Genomic DNA, 24053 nt, shown 5'->3' with positions numbered 1-24053 from the left:
CCCCTTTTTTTCCTACATTGGCCTCCCTCCTCAGCCCTAGTTTAAACACTCCGCCACCCCAGCTAGAATTCTCTCCCCCAGCACAGCGGACCCCCTTCCATTTAGGTGCAAATCATCTGCAGAATACAGTTTGTACCCCAATGAAAAGTCAGCCCAGTGCTCTAGGAACCCAAATCCTTCTCCTCTACACCAAGACTTAAGCCATGCATTTAACTCCCTGAGCTCCCGATGTCTTTCCTGTGATGCGCATGGCACAGGCAGTATTCCTGAGAATACAACCTTGGAGGTCCTTCCCTTCAGCTTGTAGCCTAGTTCTTTAAAATTATTCTTAAGGCTCCTCCACCTACCATTTATTCTGTCGTTGGTACTGACATGGACCACAACAGCTGGATCATCACCAGCCCCTCCCTGCAATTTGTCCACCCGTTCCACCACATGCCGAACCCTGGCACCAGGGAAACAGCAAACCATTCGGTTGAGGCGGTCTTGGCGACAAATTATTCTATCCGTCTTCCTGATTATAGAATCCCCTACAACTATCAATTGTCTTGGCTTACCTGCATTACCATCCCGCCGACTACTAGCTGGGCTGTTCTCCAGGCTGTTAGGGAGATCAGTATCCACTAGGGCTGCCTTTTCTGAGCCTGACACCCTCGCATCATCACCCAACCTGGCAATTTTGCTTGGAATGCCAGAAACCGGATCGGCCTTCCTTGTCTTTGACCTCTTTCTACTGCCCCTAACTACATTAACCCAGCTACTTACCTGATCCTGCTCACCCATGTCTTCACCCTCCAGTTCTAACCCACTAACTGCATGCTCCGTGAGCAGCAAGCTCAGCTCAAGATTGTCTATCCTCCTCAGTGTTGCATTCTGCTCCTCCAGATCTCTAATACGAGCTTCCAGGTGACCAACATGCTCACATCTGCCACAGAGATATTCACCCTGGAACTCCGGCTCCAGTCGTGTATACATATGGCAAACTGTGCACTGAAGAAAACCTCCAATCTTGCTATCCATTATCCAAGTTACACCAAAACAGCGAACAATTGTCAAAGTAAAAGAAAAGAAGAGTACTTACTGGGGCTTCAACTCCGGTTTTAGAATTCCACTTAGTTCACAAGCCACTTAAACCACCAAGCTCAGAAAGAGCAAGCTCAAAATGAGGTCTGCTGACTAATTTATACCACCTGTGTCCAGTTAACCCCTTCCCCCTAGTCAGCTGCTCAGCTGGAACGAATCTGCAAGGGAAAAAAAAAATTTAACAATTTTTTTTATTTTTTTTTTTAAATTGTGTGAGTTTTTGCTATCTTCTATTTGCTAGCAATCAAAACAGATTCACAAACACAGAAATACAGCAACACAATACAGAAGTACAGCAACACAATCCGGTTTTAGAACTCCACTTAGTTGACAAGCCACTTAAACCACCAAGCTCAGAAAGAGCAAGCTCAAAATGAGGTATATTTTTAATAAGCTCCTAGACCGACCACATGATATGGCCATTGAGATGGACAGGGTGCACAGGCTGGCGGGCCCCCGGGCTAGAAATGGTAACCGTCCGCGGGACGTTATATGTAGAGTACATGTCTACAAACAAAAAGAGATTGCCCGCAGAGCCTGGGAGAAGGGGGCCGTTCCCTTCAATGGTTCAGAGATTATCGTCCTGCCGGATGTCTCCAGACTAATACTTTACATGCGCAGAATTTCTGGAGGCGACCAAGGCGGCGGGAGCTACTTACAGATGGGGCCACCCCTTCCATGTCATCCTTCGCAGGCAGGGGCAATCGTTTGCGATTCGGTCTCCAGATGACCTAGAGGAGGCCTTCCGGTTTTTGGAGATCTCACCGGTGCGGTTACCGGATTGGACTGAACCCCCGGCACCGTTCTTTATTACATGAGGACCATATCCTGATTTTGTGCATCCTATCCCGCCTCGCTCCAGAGTTGAGCTGCCCGAGCTCCGGCCCTCAGGGCGGCGATCCCCACACAGAGACTGTGGAGTCGGGCCAGCCGAGCTTCGGCCCTCAGGGCGGCGATCCCCACAAAGACACTGATCTACTACATCCTCCTTGTGTAACCTAGTGCCTTTCACTGGGACACAGATTATAGTTGAACGTTATTTGCACTTATCCCCTTTTTTCGCAGGGTTCTTTAAGAGATGCAGAAGACGGCATTGATGGTGTTGTTATGGGGGACATTTGTACAGGATCCGGGTCTGGGGGTTTTCTCCAGTGGGGGATGTTTCAGCTGTTTAGTCAAGCGGAGGAGGGTAGGTTCATGCGGTAGTTAACCTGGTGAGTCCGGGGTTTCACTGAACTCAATTTGTGATTTCTAGTTTTTTACTGTATTTTTGAGGCATTGTTAGTCGCATCGCTGTCTTTCCTCTTTCCCCATTAGGGTTCCGTGTTGCTGTGTCGTGGTCTGAGGGTATTTTTCTTCTGAGGACGACATAGCTCACGTCGAGTGGTTGAGGGGTTTTGTACTCCGATATTAGAGGGACTGTTTTTTTTCGCAGCTCCTGTACTTCTGTCTCTGTACAGGGGCTTTTTCTTTTGTTCTCCCCCTTCCCACCTCTGTCTTCTCATTCATCTCCTATCATGACTGACATTACCATTGTCTCCCTGAATGCACAGGGTCTGAATATCCTGGAAAAGAGGTCCTCCATTCTCCGTATTCTGTGGAAGAGAAAAGCGCACGTGGCATTCCTGCAGGAGACCCACTTTCGGGTTGACTGCATACGGAAGCTCACAGATTCCCATTATACAGAGGGATATCATAGTGTGTCCCCTGATTCCAAGACTAAGGGGTCTCCATCCTGATTTCACGCTGTCTCTATTGGGAACATGTGGAGACTCGCACAGATGGAGCGGGACGGTACCTCTTCGTGAAGGGTATGCTGGATAACACTCTGTACACACTGGCATCGTATTATCTCCCTAACACTGGTCAAGTCGCCTTACTGGAAAGGGTTTTTGCAGCGTTGGATGACTTTCTGGAAGGCACTCCAATATTGGGGGGGTGATTTGAATGCCACCTTAGATCCCGCATTAGGTTCTTCACAAGGGCATTCCTCTTTATCCAGGCCAGCTCACCGTCGTATACGTCGGCTGGAATAGACTATTTTTTTCTACACCATTCACATCTCTCCAGCCTCACATCTGCCTCCATTGACGACATTACATTTTATGACCATGCTCTTATTACTCTTACTCTATTTAGCCCCTCGGCTCGCTCCTGACAGTGGCGCTTGAATGAATCGCTCTTAAAGGATACGACGGTGGTATCGGAGATTCGCAGGGACTTAGTGGAGTACTTTGCCACGAATGTTTCGCCAGGGGTTGACCCTTTCTGCATTTCGGAGGCACAGAAATGTGTAGTGCGCGGTTCCTTCATACGTATTTGCTCCAAACTTAAGAAGGAGCGGACGGCACACCTGGACTTATTGTCCCGGATGCACAGATTGGAACAGTCCTATAAGGTTTCTCAGGAGCGGGTTGTGGGGGCGGAGTTGGGGCAGTTGAGAGTGCAGGTCCGCTCGCTCTGTCTCTCTAAGGCAAGGGCCTCCTTATGCAGGCGGCACTTTTACTAATTTAGTAACAAACCTGGTAGGACTCTGGCGCGGGCACTTAGGAAAACACGTTCTCGCACCTTTGTTCCACATGTTCTAGGCTCACACAATAGGCGTCTGCAGCTCCCACAAGACATTGTGGAGGCCTTCCGTGCCTATTACCACTCGCTTTATAATCTTCCTCGAGCACCTTCTTCTCCGGTTGGCGGTAGTCACTTGGAGACGATTGAGCAGTTTCTCCGGTCCTCTGGGATGAAATGTATCCCTTCGGAGGCTATTACTGCCCTGGACGCCCCTATTTCCTTGGAAGAGTGGTCTTGGGCACTGAAGGACTCTCCTTCGGGGAAGGCACCGGGCCCGGATGGACTACCCTTACAATATTATAAGGCCTGCTCAGATTTGCTCTCGCCCCATTTCCTACATGCCTTCAATTCACTCAAAGGGAAGTTCCCTTCCTCAATAAACGTTGAGGGCCCACATCACGGTGATACCCAAAGAGGGGAAGGACCCTTCCTTGTGTCAAAATTATCGTCCCATTTCTCTTTTAAACATTGATCTAAAGCGATTTGCTAAGATCCTGGCCCATAGGATGTCCCCACTACTACATACTATGATACATAACGACCAGGTGGGCTTCATGCCCCTAAGGGAAGCACGAGCTAATACCACTCGGGCAATTAACCTAATGTATCAAGCGACTGTCTCGGCCCTTCCCACGTGCTTTCTGTCGACAGATGCGAAGAAGGCCTTCGACGGAGTCAATTGGGATTTTATGCTTTTTGCTTTGCGGTATGTGGGATTTTGTGCACATATGATGAAATGGATTTCGGGTCTCTACTCCTCCCCATCGGCTCAGGTTAAGGTCAACGGGCACTTCTCACTCGCTATCTCTAATGATACAAGGCAAGGCTGTCCCTTGTCCCCTTTCATTTTCATTTTATGTTGGGCACCTTTACCTGGTTTGGTAGGTGTGCCATATTTAAAATTAATTATAAGAGTATTCGGCACACCAATTTTGAAACAAAGGTATTTTTATTTTGTTTTTGTTTTTAATGCCAGTGGCAGAGTGTTCTGTTTTTGTTTCAAAATAGGTGTGCCGGATACTCTTTTATATTTATATTTGGGTTGGGCGCCTATCCGTGCAAAACCCCACCCTTCCACGTATCTGGTGCTGTCTGAACCTATACACATATTTAAAATTAATAATTTAGCACGGATCTTGTATTTCTTCCAGGCGCTGCCGATAAACATCCCACGCCCATTCTTTCAAGCTCTGTTGTCCCTACTCCACAAGTTCATATGGGCGGTGAAACCTGCGCGTATTGCCAGATCCATGCTTTTTCGTGCTAAATGTGAGGGTGGCATTGGTCTCCCGGACTTTGTTTCCTACCATCAGGCCTCCCATTTGACACGACTTTTAGACTGGTTTAGGCACACTGAGATTAAAGAGTGGGTGTCCATGGAACAGGCCTTTCTTGAAGTCCCTTTGCAGGCCTTACCTTGGTTGGGCAGCCACGTTCCCCTGTCGGCGCGGACGCACCCGACTATCGGGCCCACCCTGGCGGTTGCGTCGCGGCTCTTTCCTCGAAAAGAGATTTCCCCGTCTCCCTCCCCCTGTTTCCAATTTTGGGCAATCCTGCATTCCCACCGGGGCGGGAAGGGGGCCCTTTTCAGCTCTGGTTGAGGGCAGGTAAGGGACGTGCTGCACACTTTATGCAGGATGAGACGTGGATGACTAGCGCTCAGTTGGAGTCTTTGTCTGACCCTGTCTCATTTAACACATGGCAGGCCACCCAGTTGAGACACTTCCTTGCGTCCCTACCTAATCCATCGGCGCACTCGCGAGATAGCTCTCCTTTCGAACTCCTTTGCATGGGCACGGTGCGTCACTCGTTGTCAAGACTGTATGCTCTCCTGAACTCTCCCTCCAATCTGTCCACACCTTCCTGCCTGCTTAGCTGGGAGAGGGACTTGGGTCTAACATTCACTTCAGAACATAAGGTTCGCTTGTTCACTATGACGCATAAAGCCTCGATGGCTAGCAGATTTCAGGAGGCGGGGTTTAAGATTCTGTAACGATGGTATAGAGTGCCTTCCAGATTGCATGCGATCATACCTGCTGTCTCACCGTTGTGTTGGAGATGTGGTGACCATGTGGGTACAATCTTGCAAATTTTTTGGGATTTCTAGTCTGAGGTGTGGCGCATCTCCTCGAAATTTACAGATTTCCCCCTCCCGCGATCTCCGGGCCTCTTACTGCTCCATCTGTGTGATGTGCCTCTATCTACGAATCGACGCTCAGTCATTCGCCACCTGGTGAATGCAGCTAGAGCGTGTGTCCCTGCGTTGTGGAGACAATCTTGTCCTCCGTCGGTGGGCATGTGGTTCAGCGAGATCCAGGAGATTATGAGAATGGAGGACCTCATGGCATCAATGAGAGGATCCCATGCCAACTTCCTCAAAACATGGCGTGAATGGATTAGGTTTCAGGCTTCTGTGGAGTACAGGACCATCATGGCTTCTTGAGCATGAGCACTAGGTGTCAGGTCAGTTCTTTCTCCTTCCTCTTTCCTCTCTGTCCCCTCTTCTCGTTTGTTTCTCTTTACTTCTTTCCTGTTCTCTTACGGGTTATTATGCATGGCTGCGTGTTCAGGGTGCATATCAGAGTTTCTTGATCCTTATTGATTTGAACCGTACGTTATTATTCTGTGTTCTTTGCACTCTTTATACTTCCATTGTCTGGCCTGTGAGCTGATGTCAGTGCTGCATTTGTTTGCACCATTATATTTTGTGTGTTGAAAACGGAAAATAAATGCATTTATAAAAATAAAGCTGCCAAGAAACTAACTGACCACTTTCTTTGCTACTTTACAGCTGGACAAAAGATAAGCGAGTGCTGCTGATGATGTCAAAGGCAAAAAAAAAATGGGTTCCCATCAGACCTCTTCCGTCCATTCGCTCTTTTCCTCAGCAGTATGAGGTATTTTGCAGAGTCTAAAACATGAATAGCAGTGCAGTGCTATGTCTTTTTGTTTAATGTTTTGGTAAAATCAAGTTTGTGCCATTTTGTCATAAATACCACAGAAAACAGAAGGTAACTCAAGATTGATTGCAGAACTTTGCTTGTTGAATTCTTCTGAAATTACATTATTTTGACAGCCAATATTTCAAAACTCTGATCATGCCAAATTGATATATATCAGGACAGCTCCCACAAGATTTCTTCTTATTTGTGTCCACACTGAGCGTTTCACAGCGAGAAAGGAGATTTTGTCATGCTGTCCTGGTAAGAGGTATGATGTGAATGCAGACATGTCCACTGCTGTTCAATACTGTACTCAATACATATGTCCTGCCTAAAACTTTTCTACATAAAACCAAGAAATCAACCTAAAAATATAGGTAATTTTTTGTTCTCTTCTGTTAAAGACGACCGGTCATGTCCCTAGCAATGTTAATCTGCTGCCATACCTGCATTGTCGTCGTTAGGGCTTCCAAAGAGGTGACTGCCACATCTCCCTTTTTATTTTCTACACAACCGAGCAGCTTTGCAAACTCCCCCCACTCAGGGAAAATATGCTCCCATATACAGGGTCCAATTCCAATTAATTGGACCTATGCAGGATAATTTCTGGAATGTTGTACGGTTGCCATGGCAATAGTATCGGCCAGCGTGCAGGTGAGTCTCTCCACGCCTGACATTTTAACGTCCTCACAACACTAGACCACAAGGTGCGCTGACATTAACCTCTTCACTTTTCGTAGCCCAACAGTACCTTAGAGCACCATGGATATGGGCATTGACCCCTTCACTTCCCTAGACCACCAATGTTGGCACAGACACCGTATAAAACCTGGACAATGTGTATCTGGCTGCTGTATGGGTTGTTCTTTAGGCGCAGTATGGCAATACTTATTTTATTCTGTTTTGGATCACCCATCTTAGAAAGAAATGTTCCTAGGCACCTTAATGCCATTAGCTACAATGACTTAAAGGGAACTTGGTGACTACTCAGATTTTTCTGATTTCTGAATGATAAGAACTTTTCTGTACAGTACATTATTTTTAGTTTTGTACACTGTCACTAATTTAGGGGTCAAAAAAAGAAGTAACTAAGGAACATCTAAAATAGAAGAATAAATCTGTCTGATCCCATCACTCCCACAGCCCCTTCTATAAACATGATTCAAATTGATATCTCATGAACTGAGAAGGAGCAGCCATTGTGTCTTTGTGGTACTTCAGTGGAAGTGCTAGTGACATATATCCGTAAACTCTCACAACATTTTTGACACATTGAGATTTCAAGTTTATGTAGGTTTACATTTTCCCACAGGCAGCGAATACAGCCATGTCTAAATATATTTGAATAAATGCTTAGTAAATCTTACATGCACATGATAGTTTTCATCAGTGTGCTAGCCGATTTTTGCCTATGGCCCCATGCACAATACTGCAAGTAGCCTTAAAGAGGCTCTGTCACCACATTAAAAGTGCCCTATCTCCTACATAAGGAGATCAGCGCTATAATGTGGGTGACAGCAGTGCTTTTTATTTATTTTTCAAAAACGATCTATTTTTACAACTTTATTAGCGATTTTAGATTTATGCTAATGAGTTGCTCAATGCCCAAGTGGGCGTATTTTTACTTTAGACCAAGTGGGCGTTGTACAGAGGAGTGTATGACGCTGACCAATCCGCATCATGCACTCCTCTCCATTCATTTAGGCAGCGCATAGGGATCCTTTTAGATCACTATGTGCTGTCTTATACTAACACATTAACAATACTGAAGTGTTTAGACAGTGAATAGACATTCCACGGGATGTCTATTCACAATCTCTGCACTTCGTTGCTCTGTCTGTGGTAGTTACAGCAGAGGAAGCGTAATCTCGCGAGATCCCGCTGTAAATGACAGGTTACAACGAGATCACGTTTCCTCTGCTGTAACTACCATAGAAACAGTAACGAAGTGCAGGGATTGTGAATAGACATCCCGTGGAATGTCTATTCACTGTCTAAACACTTCAGTATTGTTAATTTGTTAGTATAAGACAGCACATAAGGATCTAGCAGGATCTCTATGCGCTGAGTAAATGAATGGAGAGGAGTGCATGACACTGATTGGTCAGCGTCATACACTCCCCTGTACAACGCCCACTTGGTCTGAAGTAAAAATACGCCCACTTGGGCATTAACCTCTTGCCGCGCTGCGCCGCAATAGTACGTCCTGCAGAGGGGTTAGTTCCCGCATCCAGACGTACTATTGCGGAGTAGTTCCCGGCGCACACTGTCCTAACGGACAGTGTCCGGGAACCGGGAAGTCAGCTGTCCCTGACAGCTGACACTCCAGCCTTGCCGGTCAGCGGACCATCGCCGCTGATTTCGGCAATTAACCCCATAAATGCGGCGACGGATTGCCGTCGCCGCATTTAAGTGGTTTGAAGCACAACGGCAGTCCCCACGAAGTGATCGTGGGGGCTACCAATGCTTGTCGTGGCAATCGGAGGTCAGACAATTACCTCCGGGTTGCCATGTACGGAAGCCTCGGAGGAGCAGCCTCCTGCCGCTCCTCCGAGACTTCCTGTCAGTGTGACTGTCACGTCACAATGACAGTTGGAGTGCATTACACTACGTGTGTAGTGTAATGTACTCTAGCAGCGATCAAAGCTGCAAGTCTAAGTGTTCCCTAGTGGGACAAGTAAAAAAAGATAATAAAAATGTTTTAAAAAAGTGTAAAAATAAAAGTTATAAGTTATATAAACAAACACTTCATTTTTTTCCAATAAGTCTTTCATTATAGGAAAAAAATGAACACGTTAAAAATAAGTACACATATCTGGTATCACCGCGTTCGTAACGACCCCAACTATAAAACTATAATGTTATTTTTCCCGCACGATGAACGCCCCAAAAAAATCAATTAAAAACTACACCAGAATCACTATTTTTTGGTCACCACCCCTCCCAAAATAGAGAATAAAAAGTGATCAAAAAGTCGCATGTACCTGAAAATAATACCGATAAAAATTACAACCCGTCCCGCAAAAAACAAGCCCTTACACAGCTTTTTTGACTGAAAAATAAAAGTTACGGCTCTCAGAATATGGTGACAGAAAATTTATTATTTTATAAAAAAAAGATTTTATTGCGCAAACGCTGCAAAACATAAAAAAAAACTATATACCTATGGTATCGCCGTAATCGTACCGACCCGCAGAATAAAATATAATGGTCATTTATAGTGCACGGTGAACACCGCAAAAATAAACTAAAAAAACATTGTCAGAATTGCTTGTTTTTGGTCACCCGCCTTGCAAAAAACTTTAATAAAAAGTGATCAACAAAATCGCATGTATCCCAAAATGGTACCAATAAAAAGTACAGATTGTCCCGCAACAAATAAGCCCTCACGCAGCTCCGGTGGTGAAAAAATAAAGAAGTTCTGGCTCTCAGAATATGGCGATGCAAAATGTGCAGTGTTTTCTAAAAGCGGATAAGATCCGACACCATTTATCAGTGCGACACCGGCCACATATCTATGAATTATTATTTATTTACTGCATTTTTATACCCTCTTATTATGCCCTGATGTTCTCCGCACAGATTACATATGTCCCCACATTATAAACTGAAATACCAGCAAAACCCCAAACAGAAAAACTACCAAGCAAAATCTGCGCTCCAAAAGCAAAATGGCGCTCCCTCCCTTCTGAGCCTTGCAGCGTCCCCAAACAGCAGTTTGCGCCCACATATATGGCATCCCCATACCCGGGAGAACCCGCTTGATGCTTTATGAGGTATTTGTCTTCAGTGGCACAAACTGGGCACAACATATTATGCACTAAAATGGCATATCAGTGGAAAATTGCAATATTCACACCACCCGCTGTGCATTAACCCCTTTGAGCACTATGACTTAATAGCACGTCATGGTGCGGGGGTGATGTATGGAGCCGGCTCACGTGCTGAGCCCGCTCCATACGCTGCGGGCGACGGCTGTGTATTAGAGCTGACACCCAGGACTAACGGACAGGAACAGCGATCGTGCGATTACAGAAGCCTGTAAGAATAACAATACACTGCAATACATTAGTATCGCAGCATATTGTACCCGCGATCCAATGATCGCTGGTACAAGTCCCCTAAGGGGACTAATAAAATGTGTAGAAGAATTAAAGTTATTAGTAGTGAGAAAGAAAAAAAAGTTTAAAAAAAAACCTTTTCCCATTTTTCTTCAAAAGTAATGTAAAAAAATAACTTAAATAATTTAAACGCCAAAATCGCTGTCGTTTTCATTTTTACCGCACGGCGAAAGCTGTAAAAACGAAAACCCCAAAAAATGGAATCAGATTTTTTTCCTATATTTCTATATTTTCCTATTTTTTTCAGTTTCCCAGTACTTTTTATGGCACTTTAAATTGTATCAATAGAAACTACAATTCCTCCCGCAAGAAATAAGCCCTCACATCACTCTACTGACGGAAAAAGAAAAAAGTTATGGCTCTTGGAAGGCGGGTAGTGAAAAACGAAAATAAGAAAGCAAAAAATTGATCAGTCCTGAAAGGGTTGATTCATTTCTAATGAAAAAAATGTATGACCCCATGTGGGGTATTTCCGCACCCGGGAGAAATTGCTTTATAAAAATTGGTTGTTTATTTCTCCTTTATCCCTTGTGAAAATGAGAAAATGCAACATTTTAGTGGAAAAAAATTGTGATATTAATTTTCTCCGCCTAATTCTAATAAATTCTGCAAAAGACCCGTGGAGTCTAAATGCTCACTATACCCCTAGAAAAATTCCTTGAGGGGGGTTTCCAAAATGGGGTAACTTGGGGGGCTTCCACTGTTTTGGTCTCTCCAGGGCGTTGCAAAGGCGGCATGGCACCGAAAAACAATCCAGCAAAATCCGTGCTCCAAAATCCAAATGGCACTCCTTCCCTTCTGAGCGCTGCCATGGGTCCAATCAGCAGTTTATTACCACATATGGGGTATTGCCGTAATCGGAAGAAAATGCTTTACAAATGTTGTGGTTCTTTTTTTCCTTTATTCCTTGTAAAAATTTAACATTTCTATGCTTTTTCAGAAAAAAAAGTTGATTTTCATTTTCACTGCCTAATTCCACTAAATTCTGCAAAAAACCTGTGTGGTCAAAATGCTAACTATACCCCTAGATAAATTCCTTGAGAGTTGTCGTTTCCAAAATGGGGTCACTTTTGGGGGGTTTCCCCTGTTTTGGTCTCTCCATGGCGTTGCAAACGCGACATGGCACCGAAAACCAATCCAGCAAAATCCGTTCTCCAAAATCCAAATGGCACTCCTTCCCTTCTGAGCCCTGCTGTGGGTCCAATCAGCAGTTTATTACCACATATGGGATATTGCTGTAATCGGGAGACATTGCTTTACAAATGTTGGGGTGCATTTTCTTTTTTATTTCTTGTAATTATTAAAAAATTTTACAGACTAATTCTAAAAAATTTTACGAAAAACCTGTGCGGTCAAAATGCTAACTATACACCTAGATAAATTCCTTGAGGGGTGTAGTTTCCAAAATGGGGTAACTGTTGGGGTGTTTCCACTGTTTTGGCACCACAAGACCTCTTCAAACCTGACAAGGTGCCTAAAATATATTCTAAAAAAAAAGGAGGCCCAAAATCCACTAGGTGCTCCTTTGCTTCTGAGGCCGGTGCTTCAGTCCATTATCACACTAGGGCCACATGTGGGATATTTCTAAAAACTGCAGAATCTGGGCAATAAATATTGAGTTGCATTTCTCTGGTAAAACTTTCTGTGTTACAAAAAAAAAATGTATTAGAAATTAATTTCGGCAAAAAAAATAAAATTTGTAAATTTCACCTCTACTTTGCTTTAATTCCTGTGAAACGCCTAAAGGGTTAAAACACTTTGTGAATGCTGATTCGAATACCTTGAGGGGTGCAGTTTTCAAAATGGGGTGACTTCTGGGGATTTTCTAATATATAAGGCCCTCAAAGCCACCTCAGACTGAACTGGTCCCTGAAAAAAATAGCCTTTTGAAATTTTCTTTAAAATAAGAGAAATTGCTGCTAAAGTTCTAAGCCTTGTAACGTCCTAGAAAAATAAAAGGACGTTCAAAAACAATGCAAACATAAAGTAGACATATGGGAAATGTTAACTAGTAACTATTTTGTGTGCTATTACTATCTGTTTTACAAGCAGATACGTTTACATTTAGAAAAATGCGAATTTTTGCTAAATTGTGGTGTTTTTCAGAAATAAATACCAAAATTATCGACAACATTTTTTCACTAACATAAAGTACAACATGTCACGAGAAAACAATCTCAGAATCGCTTGGATAGGTAAAAGCATTCCAACGTTATTACCACATAAAGTAACACATGTCAGATTTGAAAAAATCGGCTGGGTCCTGAAGGCCAAAACAGGCTGGGTCCCGAAGGGGTTAAGCAACTCATTAGCATAAATCTAAAATCGCTAATAAAGTGGTAAAAATCGTTTTTTTTAAATAAAAAGCACTGCTGTCACCTACATTATAGCGCTGATCTCCTTATGTAGGAGATAGGGCACTTATAATGTGGTGACAGAGCCTCTTTAAAGGGGTGTCCCTACCAAAGACAATTATTTCATCCCCACTTATCTGGACAAGCTTTGACCACCGTTCTGTAATACAAGACCTCTCTGCTCTCTCCAGTGTAGTTTTCTTGGAATGATGAAAACAGCCGTGATTTAAACCCCACCTATTAGATATTTATGGTGGGGTTTAAAGAACTAGGCTACAAGCTGACGGGAAGGACCTCCAAGGTAGTATTCTCAGGAATACTGCCTATGCAATACGCATCACAGGAAAGACAGCGGGAGCTCAGGGAGTTAAATGCATGGCTTAAGTCTTGGTGTAGAGCAGGGGTCTCAAGCCCGCGGGCCGCATGCGGCCCCTGGGGCTGTCATCTGCGGCCCGCGGGACACAGAGCCGCTAGTATCGGCTCTGCTCCGAGACTCTGGAATTCCCTGACATCGCTGTCCACATATGAACAGCGATGTCGGGGGCTTCCCCAGAGCCGGAGTCCCGAGCAGAGCGCTGGTGTCTGATCTGCTCCGGGACTCTGTGGAATTCCCTAACATCGCTGTCCACATATGAACAGCGATGTCTGGGGCTTCCCCAGAGCCGGAGTCCCGAGCAGAGCGCTGGTGTTGGCTCTGCTCCGGGACTCTGTGGAATTCCCTGACATCGCTGCCCATATATGGACAGTGTGTCAGGGTCTTGCCCAGAGCGGAGCAGAGAGCTGGTGTCGGCTCTGCTCCTGGACTCTGTGGAATTCCCTGACATCGCTGTCCACATATGAACAGCGATGTCTGGGGCTTCCCCAGAGCCGGAGTCCCGAGCAGAGCGCTGGTGTCGGCTCTGCTCCTGGACTCTGTGGAATTCCCTGATATCGCTGTCCACATATGAACAGCGATGTCTGGGGCTTCCCCAGAGCCGGAGTCCCGGGCAGAGCGCTAGTATAGGCTCTGCTCCGGGACGCTGCGGAATTCCCTGACATATCTGCCCATATATGGACAGTGTGTCAGGGTCTTCCCCAGAGCGGAGTCCCGCGCAGAGCGCTATTATCGGCTCTGCTACGGGACTCTGGGGAAGCCTCTGACATCGCTGTCCATACATCGACAATGATGTCAGGGGCTTCCCCAGAGCAGGAGTCCCAGTGATGTCAGGAGCACAGCTGGAGTCCCAGGAAGAGCCTACTAGCGCTCTGCCTGGGACACCAGCTCTGGGCAAGCCCCTGACATCACTGGGGCAGCCTCTACAGAGGGCACTGGGGCAGCCTCTACAGAGGGCACTGGGACAGCCTCTACAGAGGGCACTGGGACAGCCTCTACAGAGGGCACCGGGGCAGCCTCTACAGAGGGCACCGGGGCAGCCTCTACAGAGGGCACTTTGGCAGCCTCTACAGAGGGCACTTTGGCAGCCTCTACAGAGGGCACTTTGGCAGCCTCTACAGAGGGCACTTTGGCAGCCTCTACAGAGGGCACTTTGGCAGCCTCTACAGAGGGCACTTTGGCAGCCTCTACAGAGGGCACTTTGGCAGCCTCTACAGAGGGCACTTTGGCAGCCTCTACAGAGGGCACTTTGGCAGCCTCTACAGAGGGCACTTTGGCAGCCTCTACAGAGGGCACTTTGGCAGCCTCTACAGAGGGCACTTTGGCAGCCTCTACAGAGGGCACTTTGGCAGCCTCTACAGAGGGCACTGTGGCATTAGCTACAAGTGGGTGGGTGACAGTATCTGAAGAGGACACTGGCATTATCTAGGGGTGTGTTGCATTATCTACAGAGGGCACTGTGGCCTTATCTACAGACGGCACTGTGGCCTTATCTACAGACGGCACTGTGGCCTTATCTACAGACGGCACTGTGGCCTTATCTACAGACGGCACTGTGGCCTTATCTACAGACGGCACTGTGGCCTTATCTACAGACGGCACTGTGGCCTTATCTACAGACGGCACTGTGGCCTTATCTACAGACGGCACTGTGGCCTTATCTACAGACGGCACTGTGGCCTTATCTACAGACGGCACTGTGGCCTTATCTACAGACGGCACTGTGGCCTTATCTACAGAGGGCACTGTGGCCTTATCTAGGGGTGTGTGGCAGCATCCACAGAGGGCACTGCGGCACTTAAACAGGAAAGCTGGATTGTTGAAATAAGCACGTGGAGAAATATCTCAAATTTTAAACCTAGCGCTATTATAGTAATGTAGTGTTCTAGTAGTTCAAATAACTAATTGATTAACAATAATTTTGTATTGTATCAAATTTGAAAGTAATGCGGCCCGTCAACTTCCCATTTTTTCTATATGCGGCCCACTTACCCGGCCGAGTTTGAGACCCCTGGTGTAGAGGATAAGTCTTTGGGTTCCTAGAGCATTGGGCTGACTTTTCATTGGGGAGCAAACTGTATTCTGCAGATGATTTGCACCTAATCGGAAGGGGGTCCGCTGTGCTGGGGGAGAGAATTCTAGCTGGGGTGGCGGAGTATTTAAACTAGGGCTGAGGAAGGGGGTCAATGTAGAAAATAAACTGGTAGTTTGGTTAGACAGGGGTCAGACTATATTGGTGGGGGAGAAATAGACTGTGGGGAGAGGACTAAACAACTGGATAAAGAGATCCTTTTGTTACAAAACAAAGTTGAAAATAATGATGTCAAACTGTGGGAGATGGAGGCCTTGGTACTGGAGGTACATATAGATACATTTGGTGTTACATAAACATGGCTAGACTCCTCTTATGACTGGTCTGTAAATCTACAGGTTTTATACTGTTTCGGAAAGACAGGACAAATAGGAAAGGCGTGGTGTATGTCTGTATGTGAGAAGTGATACGAAGGCGAGTCAAAAGAGACATTAGAGGGTGAAAATTGTGAGGAGGTTGAAACCCTGTGGGTGGAATTACAAAGGGAGGTAAACACTAAAAGGATTACTTTTTTTGTAATCTATGGACCCCCCCCCCCCCCCATATAACTGCGCGGGCTGCACAGGAGGGTACTGTAGTGATGGGAGATTTTAATTTCCGGGATATTAATTGGTGTCATGGTTCGGCTACAACAGCCAAGGGGAGACATTTCCTCAACCTGTTGCAGGAGAATTTTCCCAACTAGAGGTGAAGCTGAGTTGGATCTGGTCATTTCAATCAATGCAGAGTACAGCTCTTATTGGGAATGTCATTGTTCGTGATGACCTCGGTAACCGTGATGACAATATAGTTGCATTTTACCTATACTGTAAAAAACAAACACAGGCTGGGAGGGCAAACGTTTTTAATTTTAAGAAGGCCAATTTCCCCAGGATGAGGGCTGCAATTAAGGAGATAAACTGGGAACAACTAATGTCAAATAATGGTACAAATGGTAAATGAGAGATTTTAACTGGTTGCCGACACAGGACTAGAATGCAAGAAAAAATATATGAAGGAACTCCTCCAGCTCACCTTGTCACAGAAGGATATAAGAATCAGCAACACGGATCCTCGTGTCGGCACACGCAGAAGGTATGGCAGAAACAGGGAAGTTGGATCCAGCGCTAGGAGTGTGGTAGAGGTAAAACGGAAAACTAGTTTCCAAGTTTAATTGTTCTCGGTTAAAAATCGAAGCACAGGGGCTACGAAAAAATAAAGTGACAGGTAGGTCAGTCCAGAGTACAGAGAAAAGGAATGCAAGGGCGGTAGCCTACGTGTTTCAGACCTTTGCTAGGTCCTTAGTCATGGCTTAGGTCCATAAGCCATGACTAAGGACCTAGCAAAGGTCTGAAACGCGTAGGCTACCGCCCTTGCATTCCTTTTCTCTGTACTCTGGACTGACCTACCTGTCACTTTATTTTTTCGTAGCCCCTGTGCTTCGATTTTTAACCGAGAACAATTAAACTTGGAAACTAGTTTTCCGTTTTACCTCTACCACACTCCTAGCGCTGGATCCAACTTCCCTGTTTCTGCCATACAGGACTAGAATGCTCGTCCTGAGCGGCGAGCACTTCGCGCATTAGGACGAGCACACTCGTCCTGTGTGACAGCCGTCTCTGCGCGCGATCGAGAGCGGGGCAGCGGCTGTAATACACAGCCACGGCCCCGCTCCGACAGCAGAGAGGAGAGAAACCTCTTCTCTCCGCCGTTAACCCTTTGAACGCCGCAATGAAAGCTGATCGCGGCGTTCAATGAGGGGGGACTGCACATTGATCGCGTCACACAAGATAACTGTGACGCGATCAAATCCCACAACTTGTATGGCCAGACAGCCCAGGGTCCATTGAAGGACCCCAGGGCTGTCTGAACATATTTCCTGTTGTTAGGGCATACTGAGGTATGCCATAACAACTGCCTGTGTACAATCAGTAACAGGCTAATGTACTGGCATATAGATCTATGCCAGTACTTTACAGTTACAAAATAAAAATGATAAATCCCTTTATGGGATTAAAAAAAAAAGTTAAATGAATGTAAAAAAAAATGAATGCTAAATAAATAAAAAGTAAAACAAATACACAAACACACATTTTTTATAATAAATAAACTTTTTAAAATATAAGTCCCAAAACATGAAATAATATAAACATATTTGGTATCGCCCCGACCGTAGCAACCTGTACAACAAATGTATAACATTATTTATGATCGGTGTATGGTGTAAAAAAAAAAAAAATATTAAAACTGCTGCGCAACTGCTTTTTTTTCTTCATTTTCGCCAAAATAAAAATGTATAGAAATTAAACGATAATGTATTTGTACCAAAAAATGGTACCTACATAAAGTACAACTCGTCCCGCAAAAAACAAAGCCTCATACAACTACGTCGTACAAAAAATAAAAGAGTTATGAGCGTCTTGATGCAAAGAGGGAAATGTAAAAAAATTGCTCTGTCCTCAAGGCCAAAATTGGCCGTGTCCTTAAGGGGTTAAAATCTTTGTATAATTATAGTGCAAAATGTATTTCTATCGGTAACCATTATAAACATCTAAAATGAAACCCCAGATGGCTTACACCTTCTGTAAAAAGGGAAATATGTGACAAACAAAAAGGGAATTTGAAAAATACATATCTGCGGGTACAGCTCTAGCCTTTTTAAATTACAAAGAGCTTAATAAAATCAGCAAAAATACAAAATTAAAGGATGGCAAAACAAATCCCAAAAAATTCTTCAACTATATACCGTAAATGCAAAAAGCCAAGATCTGAACATGTAGGACCCCTAAATAGTGGTAATGGTGAGTTGGTCACAGGGGATCAAGAGAAGGCAGAGTTACTAAATGGGTTCTTTAGCTCTGTATATACGACAGAAGAAAGAGTAGCTGATGTAGCCGGTGCCAGTACTGTTAATACATCGATTTAATATAGTTAATTGACTGAATGTAGATATGGTTCAAGCTAAGTTAAATACAATAAATGTGCACAAGGCTCCGGGACCAGATGGGTTACACCCAAGAGTTCTTAACCCCTTAAGGACGCAGCCTAGTTTGGGCCTTAAGGCTCAGAGCCCATTTTTCAAATCTGACATATTTCACTTTATGTGGTAATAACGTCGGAATGCTTAAACCTATCCAAGCGATTCCGAGATTGTTTTCTCGTGACACTTTGGGCTTCATCTTCGTGGTAAAATTTGGTCGATATATTCAGTCTTTATTTGAGAAAAATTGCAAAATTTAGAGAAAATTTAGAAAAAATAGCATTTTTCAGAATTTAAATGCCTCTGCTTGAAAAACAGACAGTTATACCACCCAAAATAGTTACTAGTTCACATTTCCCATAAGTCTACTTTAGATTGGCATCGTTTTTTGAACATTATTTTATTTTTCTTGGACGTTACAAGGCTTAGAACATAAACAGCAATTTCTCATATTTTTAAGAAAATTTCAAAAGCCTTTTTTTTAAGGTACCTCTTGAGTTCTGAAGTGGCTTTGTGGGACCTATGTATTAGAAACCCTGATAAAACACCCCATTTTAAAAACTAGACCCCTCAAAGTATTCAAAACAGCATTTAGAAAGTTTTTTAACCCTTCAGGCATTTCACAGGAATTAAAGCAAAGTGGAGGTGAAATTTGCAAATTTCATTTTTCTTGCTGAATTTCAATTTTATTCATTATTTTTTCTGTAACACAGAAGCTTTTACCAGAGAAACACTACTAAATATGTATTGTCCAGATTCTGCAGTTTTTAGAAATGTCCCACATGTGGCCCTACTGCGCTCGTGGACTAAAACACAAGCCCTAGAAGCAAAGAAGCACCTAGTGCATTTTGAGGCCTCTTTTTTATTAGAATATATTTTAGGCAGCATGCCAGGTTTGAAGAGGTGTCGAGGTGCCAAAACAGTAGGAATCCCCCAATAGTGACCCCATTTTGGAAACTACACCCCTCAAGGAATTCATTTATGGTTGTTGTTACCATTTTGACCCCGTAGTTTTTTCACAGCGCGTATTTGAATTGGGCTGTGAAATTAAAAGAATGACAATTTTTCCAATAAGATGTCATTTTTGATCAGAATTTCTTATTTTCACAGGGAACAAAATGCCCCATTTTGTTGCCCAATTTGTCCTTAGTGTGGCAATACCCCATTTGTGGTGATAAACTGCCGTTTGGGCCCATGGGAGGCCTCAGAAGGAAAGGAGCGCTATGTGTTCTTAGGAGTCCAGATTTTGCTGGATTGGTTTTCGGGTGCCATGTCGCATTTGCAGAGCCTCAGAGGTATCAAAGCAATGGAAACCCACCAAAAGTGACCCCATTTTGGAAACAAAACCCCTCAAGGAATTTATTTATGGGTGTTGTGACCATTTAGACCCCACAGTTTTTTCACAGAACTTATTTGAATTGGGCTGTGAATTTAAAAAAAAAAAAACTTTTTTCCAATAAGATGTAGTTTTGGCTCAAAATGTCTTATTTTTACAACGAATAAAATACCCCATTTTGTTGCCAAATTTGTCCTGAGTGCGGCAATACCCTATTTGTGGCCATAAACTGCCGTTTGGGCCCATGGGAGGTATTAGAAGGAAAGGAGCGCTATGTGTTCTTTGGAGCCCAGATTTTGCTGGATTGGTTTTCGGGTGCCATGTCGCATTTGCAGAGCCCCAAAGTATCAAAGCAATGGAAACCCACCAGAAGTGACCCCATTTTGGAAACTACACCCCTCAAGGAATTCATTTATGGGTGTTGTGACCATTTAGACTCCACAGTTTTTTCACAGAATTTATTTGAATTGGGCTGTGAATTCAAAAAAATTTAATTTTTTTCCAATAAGAGGTAGTTTTGGCTCAAAATTTCTTATCTTCACAAGGAATAAAATACCCCAATTTGTTGCCCAATTTGTCCTGAGTGTGGCAATACCCTATTTGTGGTGATAAACTGCCGTTTGGGCCCATGGGAGGGCTCAGAAGGAAAGGACCACCATGTGGCCTACTGGGAATTTTCTGGTGCTAAGTCGTGTGTGCAGAAGCCCCTGAGGTATCAGTACAGTTGAAACCCCCGAGAAGTGACCCCGTTTTAAAAACGACACCCCTTAAGGAATTCATCTAGAGGTGTAGTGAGCATTTTGACCCCACAGGTATTGTGTAAAAGATAATGCGCAGCAGATGGTGCAGAGTGAGATTTGCAATTTTCTATATATATGCCATGTCAGTGTCCAATATATTGTGCCCAGCATGTGCCACCGGAGACATACACCCCATAAACTGTAATGTGGGCTCTCCCGGGTACGGCAATACCCTACATGTGGCTGTTATTAGCTGACTGGGCACACGGCAGGGCTCAGAAGGAAAGGACCACCATTTGGCCTACTGGAGCTTTTCTGGTGCTAAGTCTTGTACGCAGAAGCCCCTAAGGTACCAGTACAGTTGAAACCCCCAAGAAGTGACCCTGTTTTAAAATCTACACCCCTTAAGGCATTCATCTAGAGGTGTAGTGAGCATTTTGACCCCACAGGTATTGTGTAAAAGATAATGTGCAGCAGTTGGTGCAGAGTGAAATTTGCAATTTTCTATACATATATGCCAATTCAGTGTCCGATATATTGTGCCCAGCATGCGCCACCGGAGATATACACCTCATAAACTGTAATGTTGGCTCTCCCGGGTACGGCAATACCCTACATGTGGCTGTTATCAGCTGCCTGGGCACACAGCAGGGCTCAGAGGGGAAAGATGAGGAGGGGTAAGCTGTGCGAAGTGGATCAGAGCGAGTAAAACTGGGGTAAATTAAAAATAAAGGGATGGATGATAAATTTTAAAACACTTTCATACAGAGCTCTGGTTTTTCGGGACACGCGTCACATTGATATATTGTGTCCTTCCTTATCCCCCTCTTATAGCAGACTCTGCACCTCTCTTGACTTTTTCCCTTCTTGCCAGTTTGGGGAACTTCTCCTGGAAAGTGTTGCCCTGGTACGATGCCTGTGGCCCCGCTTCCAGAAGTACTGTAAGGCTTCAGGACTTGATATGACAAGTCCACCCCTCCCATGTACCTATTGTAGTCCAGGATGCAGTCTAGTTTGGGGGTCCCTGTACTGGTACCTCGTACAGGTACATGGGTACTGGTGTGGCATCTCCCTGGTCTTGTACTTGACACACAATATGTTGCTGCTAGATTGTGCCCTGCTCTCACCCCTTCTTGTTTGCCCAAGCAGAGTCTTAGGGAGGCCTCTCAGATTTCTTCTAGCAGTGCCGCATGCCGCAGGACTTCTGGAAGCGAGGCAGTTGAAGAGTGGGACGCTGGTATAAAAATTATCCAGGTAGAGGTGGTAACCTTGGTCCAGCAGTGGGTGCACCAAATCCCACACAATTTTTGTATTAACTCCCAGTAAGGGGGGGCATTCTGGGGCCTGAGTACTGGTGTCCTTCCCTTTTATATATCCTAAATTTGTAGGTATACCCTGATGCACTCTCGTACAGCTTATACATCTTTACGCCATACCTTGCCCTCTTACCCGGCAGGTACTCGCGGAATTGAAGCCTCCCTTTCAAATGTACCAGGGATTCATCTATAGAAATACACTTCTCGGGGGTGTATGCTTGGGAAAACCGGGCGCTGAAACGGTCTAATAGGGGTCTCCGTTTATACAAACGGTCAAAACTGGGGTCATCTCGGGGTGGGCACGGCTCATTATGAGTATAATGTAAGAAGCGAAGTATTGCCTCATTTTTATTTTATTTTTTAGTTTCCAGCTCAGTTCTGAAGTTGCTTTGAGGGGCCCATATATTAGACACCCTTATCAAACACCCCATTTCAGAAACTAGACCCCTCAAAGTATTCACAACAGCATTTAAAAAGTTTATTAACCCTTTAGGTGTTTCACAGGAATTTAGAGCAAAGTAGAGGTGACATTTAATTAATTAATTTAATTTAATTTATTAGGCACCATGTCCGGTTTGAAGAGGTCTTGTGGTGCTAAAACAGTGGAAACCCCCCAAAAGTGACCCCTTTTTGGAAACTAGAGACCTTGAGGAATCCATTGTAGTTTTCTTGGGGTGCATGCGACTTTTTGATCAGTTTTTATTCTAATTTTAGGTGGCGTGGTGACTAAAACAACAGCAATTTTACTATTGTTTTTTATTAAAATTTTTTTTACAGCGTGCGAGGACTTATTTTTTGCGTAACGAACTGTAGTTTCGATCAGTACCATTTTTAGGTACATGCGACTTTTTGATCTCTTTTTATTCCATTTTTTGGGAGGTGAAGTGACCAAACAATTGTGATTGTGGTACGGTTTATTATTATTTTCTCTTACGGCGTTCACCGCGCGGGATAAATAACGACATCGTTTTGTAGTTCAGGACGTTACGGACGCGGCGATACCAATTATGTATAGTTTATTTGTTTGTTTATATATTTTTATTAATAATAAAGAACTGATAAGGGAAAATGGGGGATTTTTACTTTTAATACTTTTAAATCTTTTATTTTCTTATTTTTACACAACTTTTTTTTACTTTTTCACACTTTTTTTACTTTGTCCCACTAGGGGACTTGAGGGCAGGAGGCCCTGATCGCTATTCTAATACACTGCACTACATACGTAGTGCAGTGTATTAGAGCTGTCAGCTGTTCGCTGACAGCAAGCATAGTGGGTCCTGATTTTGTCGGGACCCACTAGGCTTCCGTCGATGGCGTAGCCAGAGTCCATTGTTAGGATTCTGGTTGCCATAGTAGCCATCACGGCCCGCTATCGTGTAGCAGGCCGGCGATGGCAGCTTAACCCCTAAGAAGCCGCGATCGCTATTGAACGTGGCTTCTAAGGGGTTAATCGGCGGGGACCACCGCGATCGGTCCCTGCACACTAAGCTGTGATAGCCTGCTGTCAGAAACAGCAGTTATCACAGCTCAAGCACGCGCCGGAATTAAATGGCGCCGTGTTTACTCAGGTCAGTACTATTACTGACCTGAGCGCGAACGATGTACTTAGCGCGACGTAATAGTACTGACCTGAGCGCGAAGGGGTTAAAGAACTTCGTTACATAGTTAGTACGGTTGAAAAAAGACACGTCCATCAAGTTCAACCAAGGGATGGGAAAAGGGAAGGTAAAAATTTTTACACATAGGAGCTAATATTTTTTTTGTTCTAGGAATTTATCTAAGCCTTTTTTAAAGCCATCTACTCTCCCTGCTGTGACCAGCTTCTGCAGTAGACTAGATTCCGTAGATTCACAGTTCTCACCGTAAAGAAGGCTTGTCGCCTCTGCAGATTGAACCTTTTTTTTCTCCAAACGGAGGGAGTGCAGAGTTCAGTTATTTCTGTACCCCTCTTCATAATATTCAGAGATTCTCTAGTGACTGGTATAGTGCCAAGGGACTGGCGCTGGGCAAATATGGTGCCTATTTTCAGAAAGGGCTCTAGGTCTTACCCGTGTAATTATAGACCAGTAAGCTTAACATCCATTGTGGGAAAAATATTTGAGGGGCTATTGAGGGACTATATACAGGAGTATGTGACAAAAAAATTGTATTACAAGTGACAGCCAG

At 44.4% G+C, this 24053-nt stretch overlaps 1 protein-coding gene across 5 annotated transcripts in view; it reads left to right on the top strand.

Annotated features, from left to right (window-relative positions):
• The window catches only part of ZC3H7B (zinc finger CCCH-type containing 7B), a 231682-nt gene that overhangs the window by 160040 nt on the left and 47589 nt on the right, over positions 1–24053 (top strand). For all 5 annotated transcript variants that reach the window (XM_075833706.1, XM_075833704.1, XM_075833707.1 and 2 more), the window contains exon 19: positions 6446–6551. In XM_075833706.1, the coding sequence (XP_075689821.1) occupies positions 6446–6551 (106 nt within the window). The remainder of the gene's footprint in view (positions 1–6445; positions 6552–24053) is intronic.

This window comes from Rhinoderma darwinii, chromosome 7 (assembly GCF_050947455.1).
Source record: "Rhinoderma darwinii isolate aRhiDar2 chromosome 7, aRhiDar2.hap1, whole genome shotgun sequence".
Classification (NCBI taxonomy): domain Eukaryota; kingdom Metazoa; phylum Chordata; class Amphibia; order Anura; family Rhinodermatidae; genus Rhinoderma; species Rhinoderma darwinii.
Note: the sequence above shows the minus strand (reverse complement) of the source record. Positions and strands in the feature narration are given on the sequence as shown.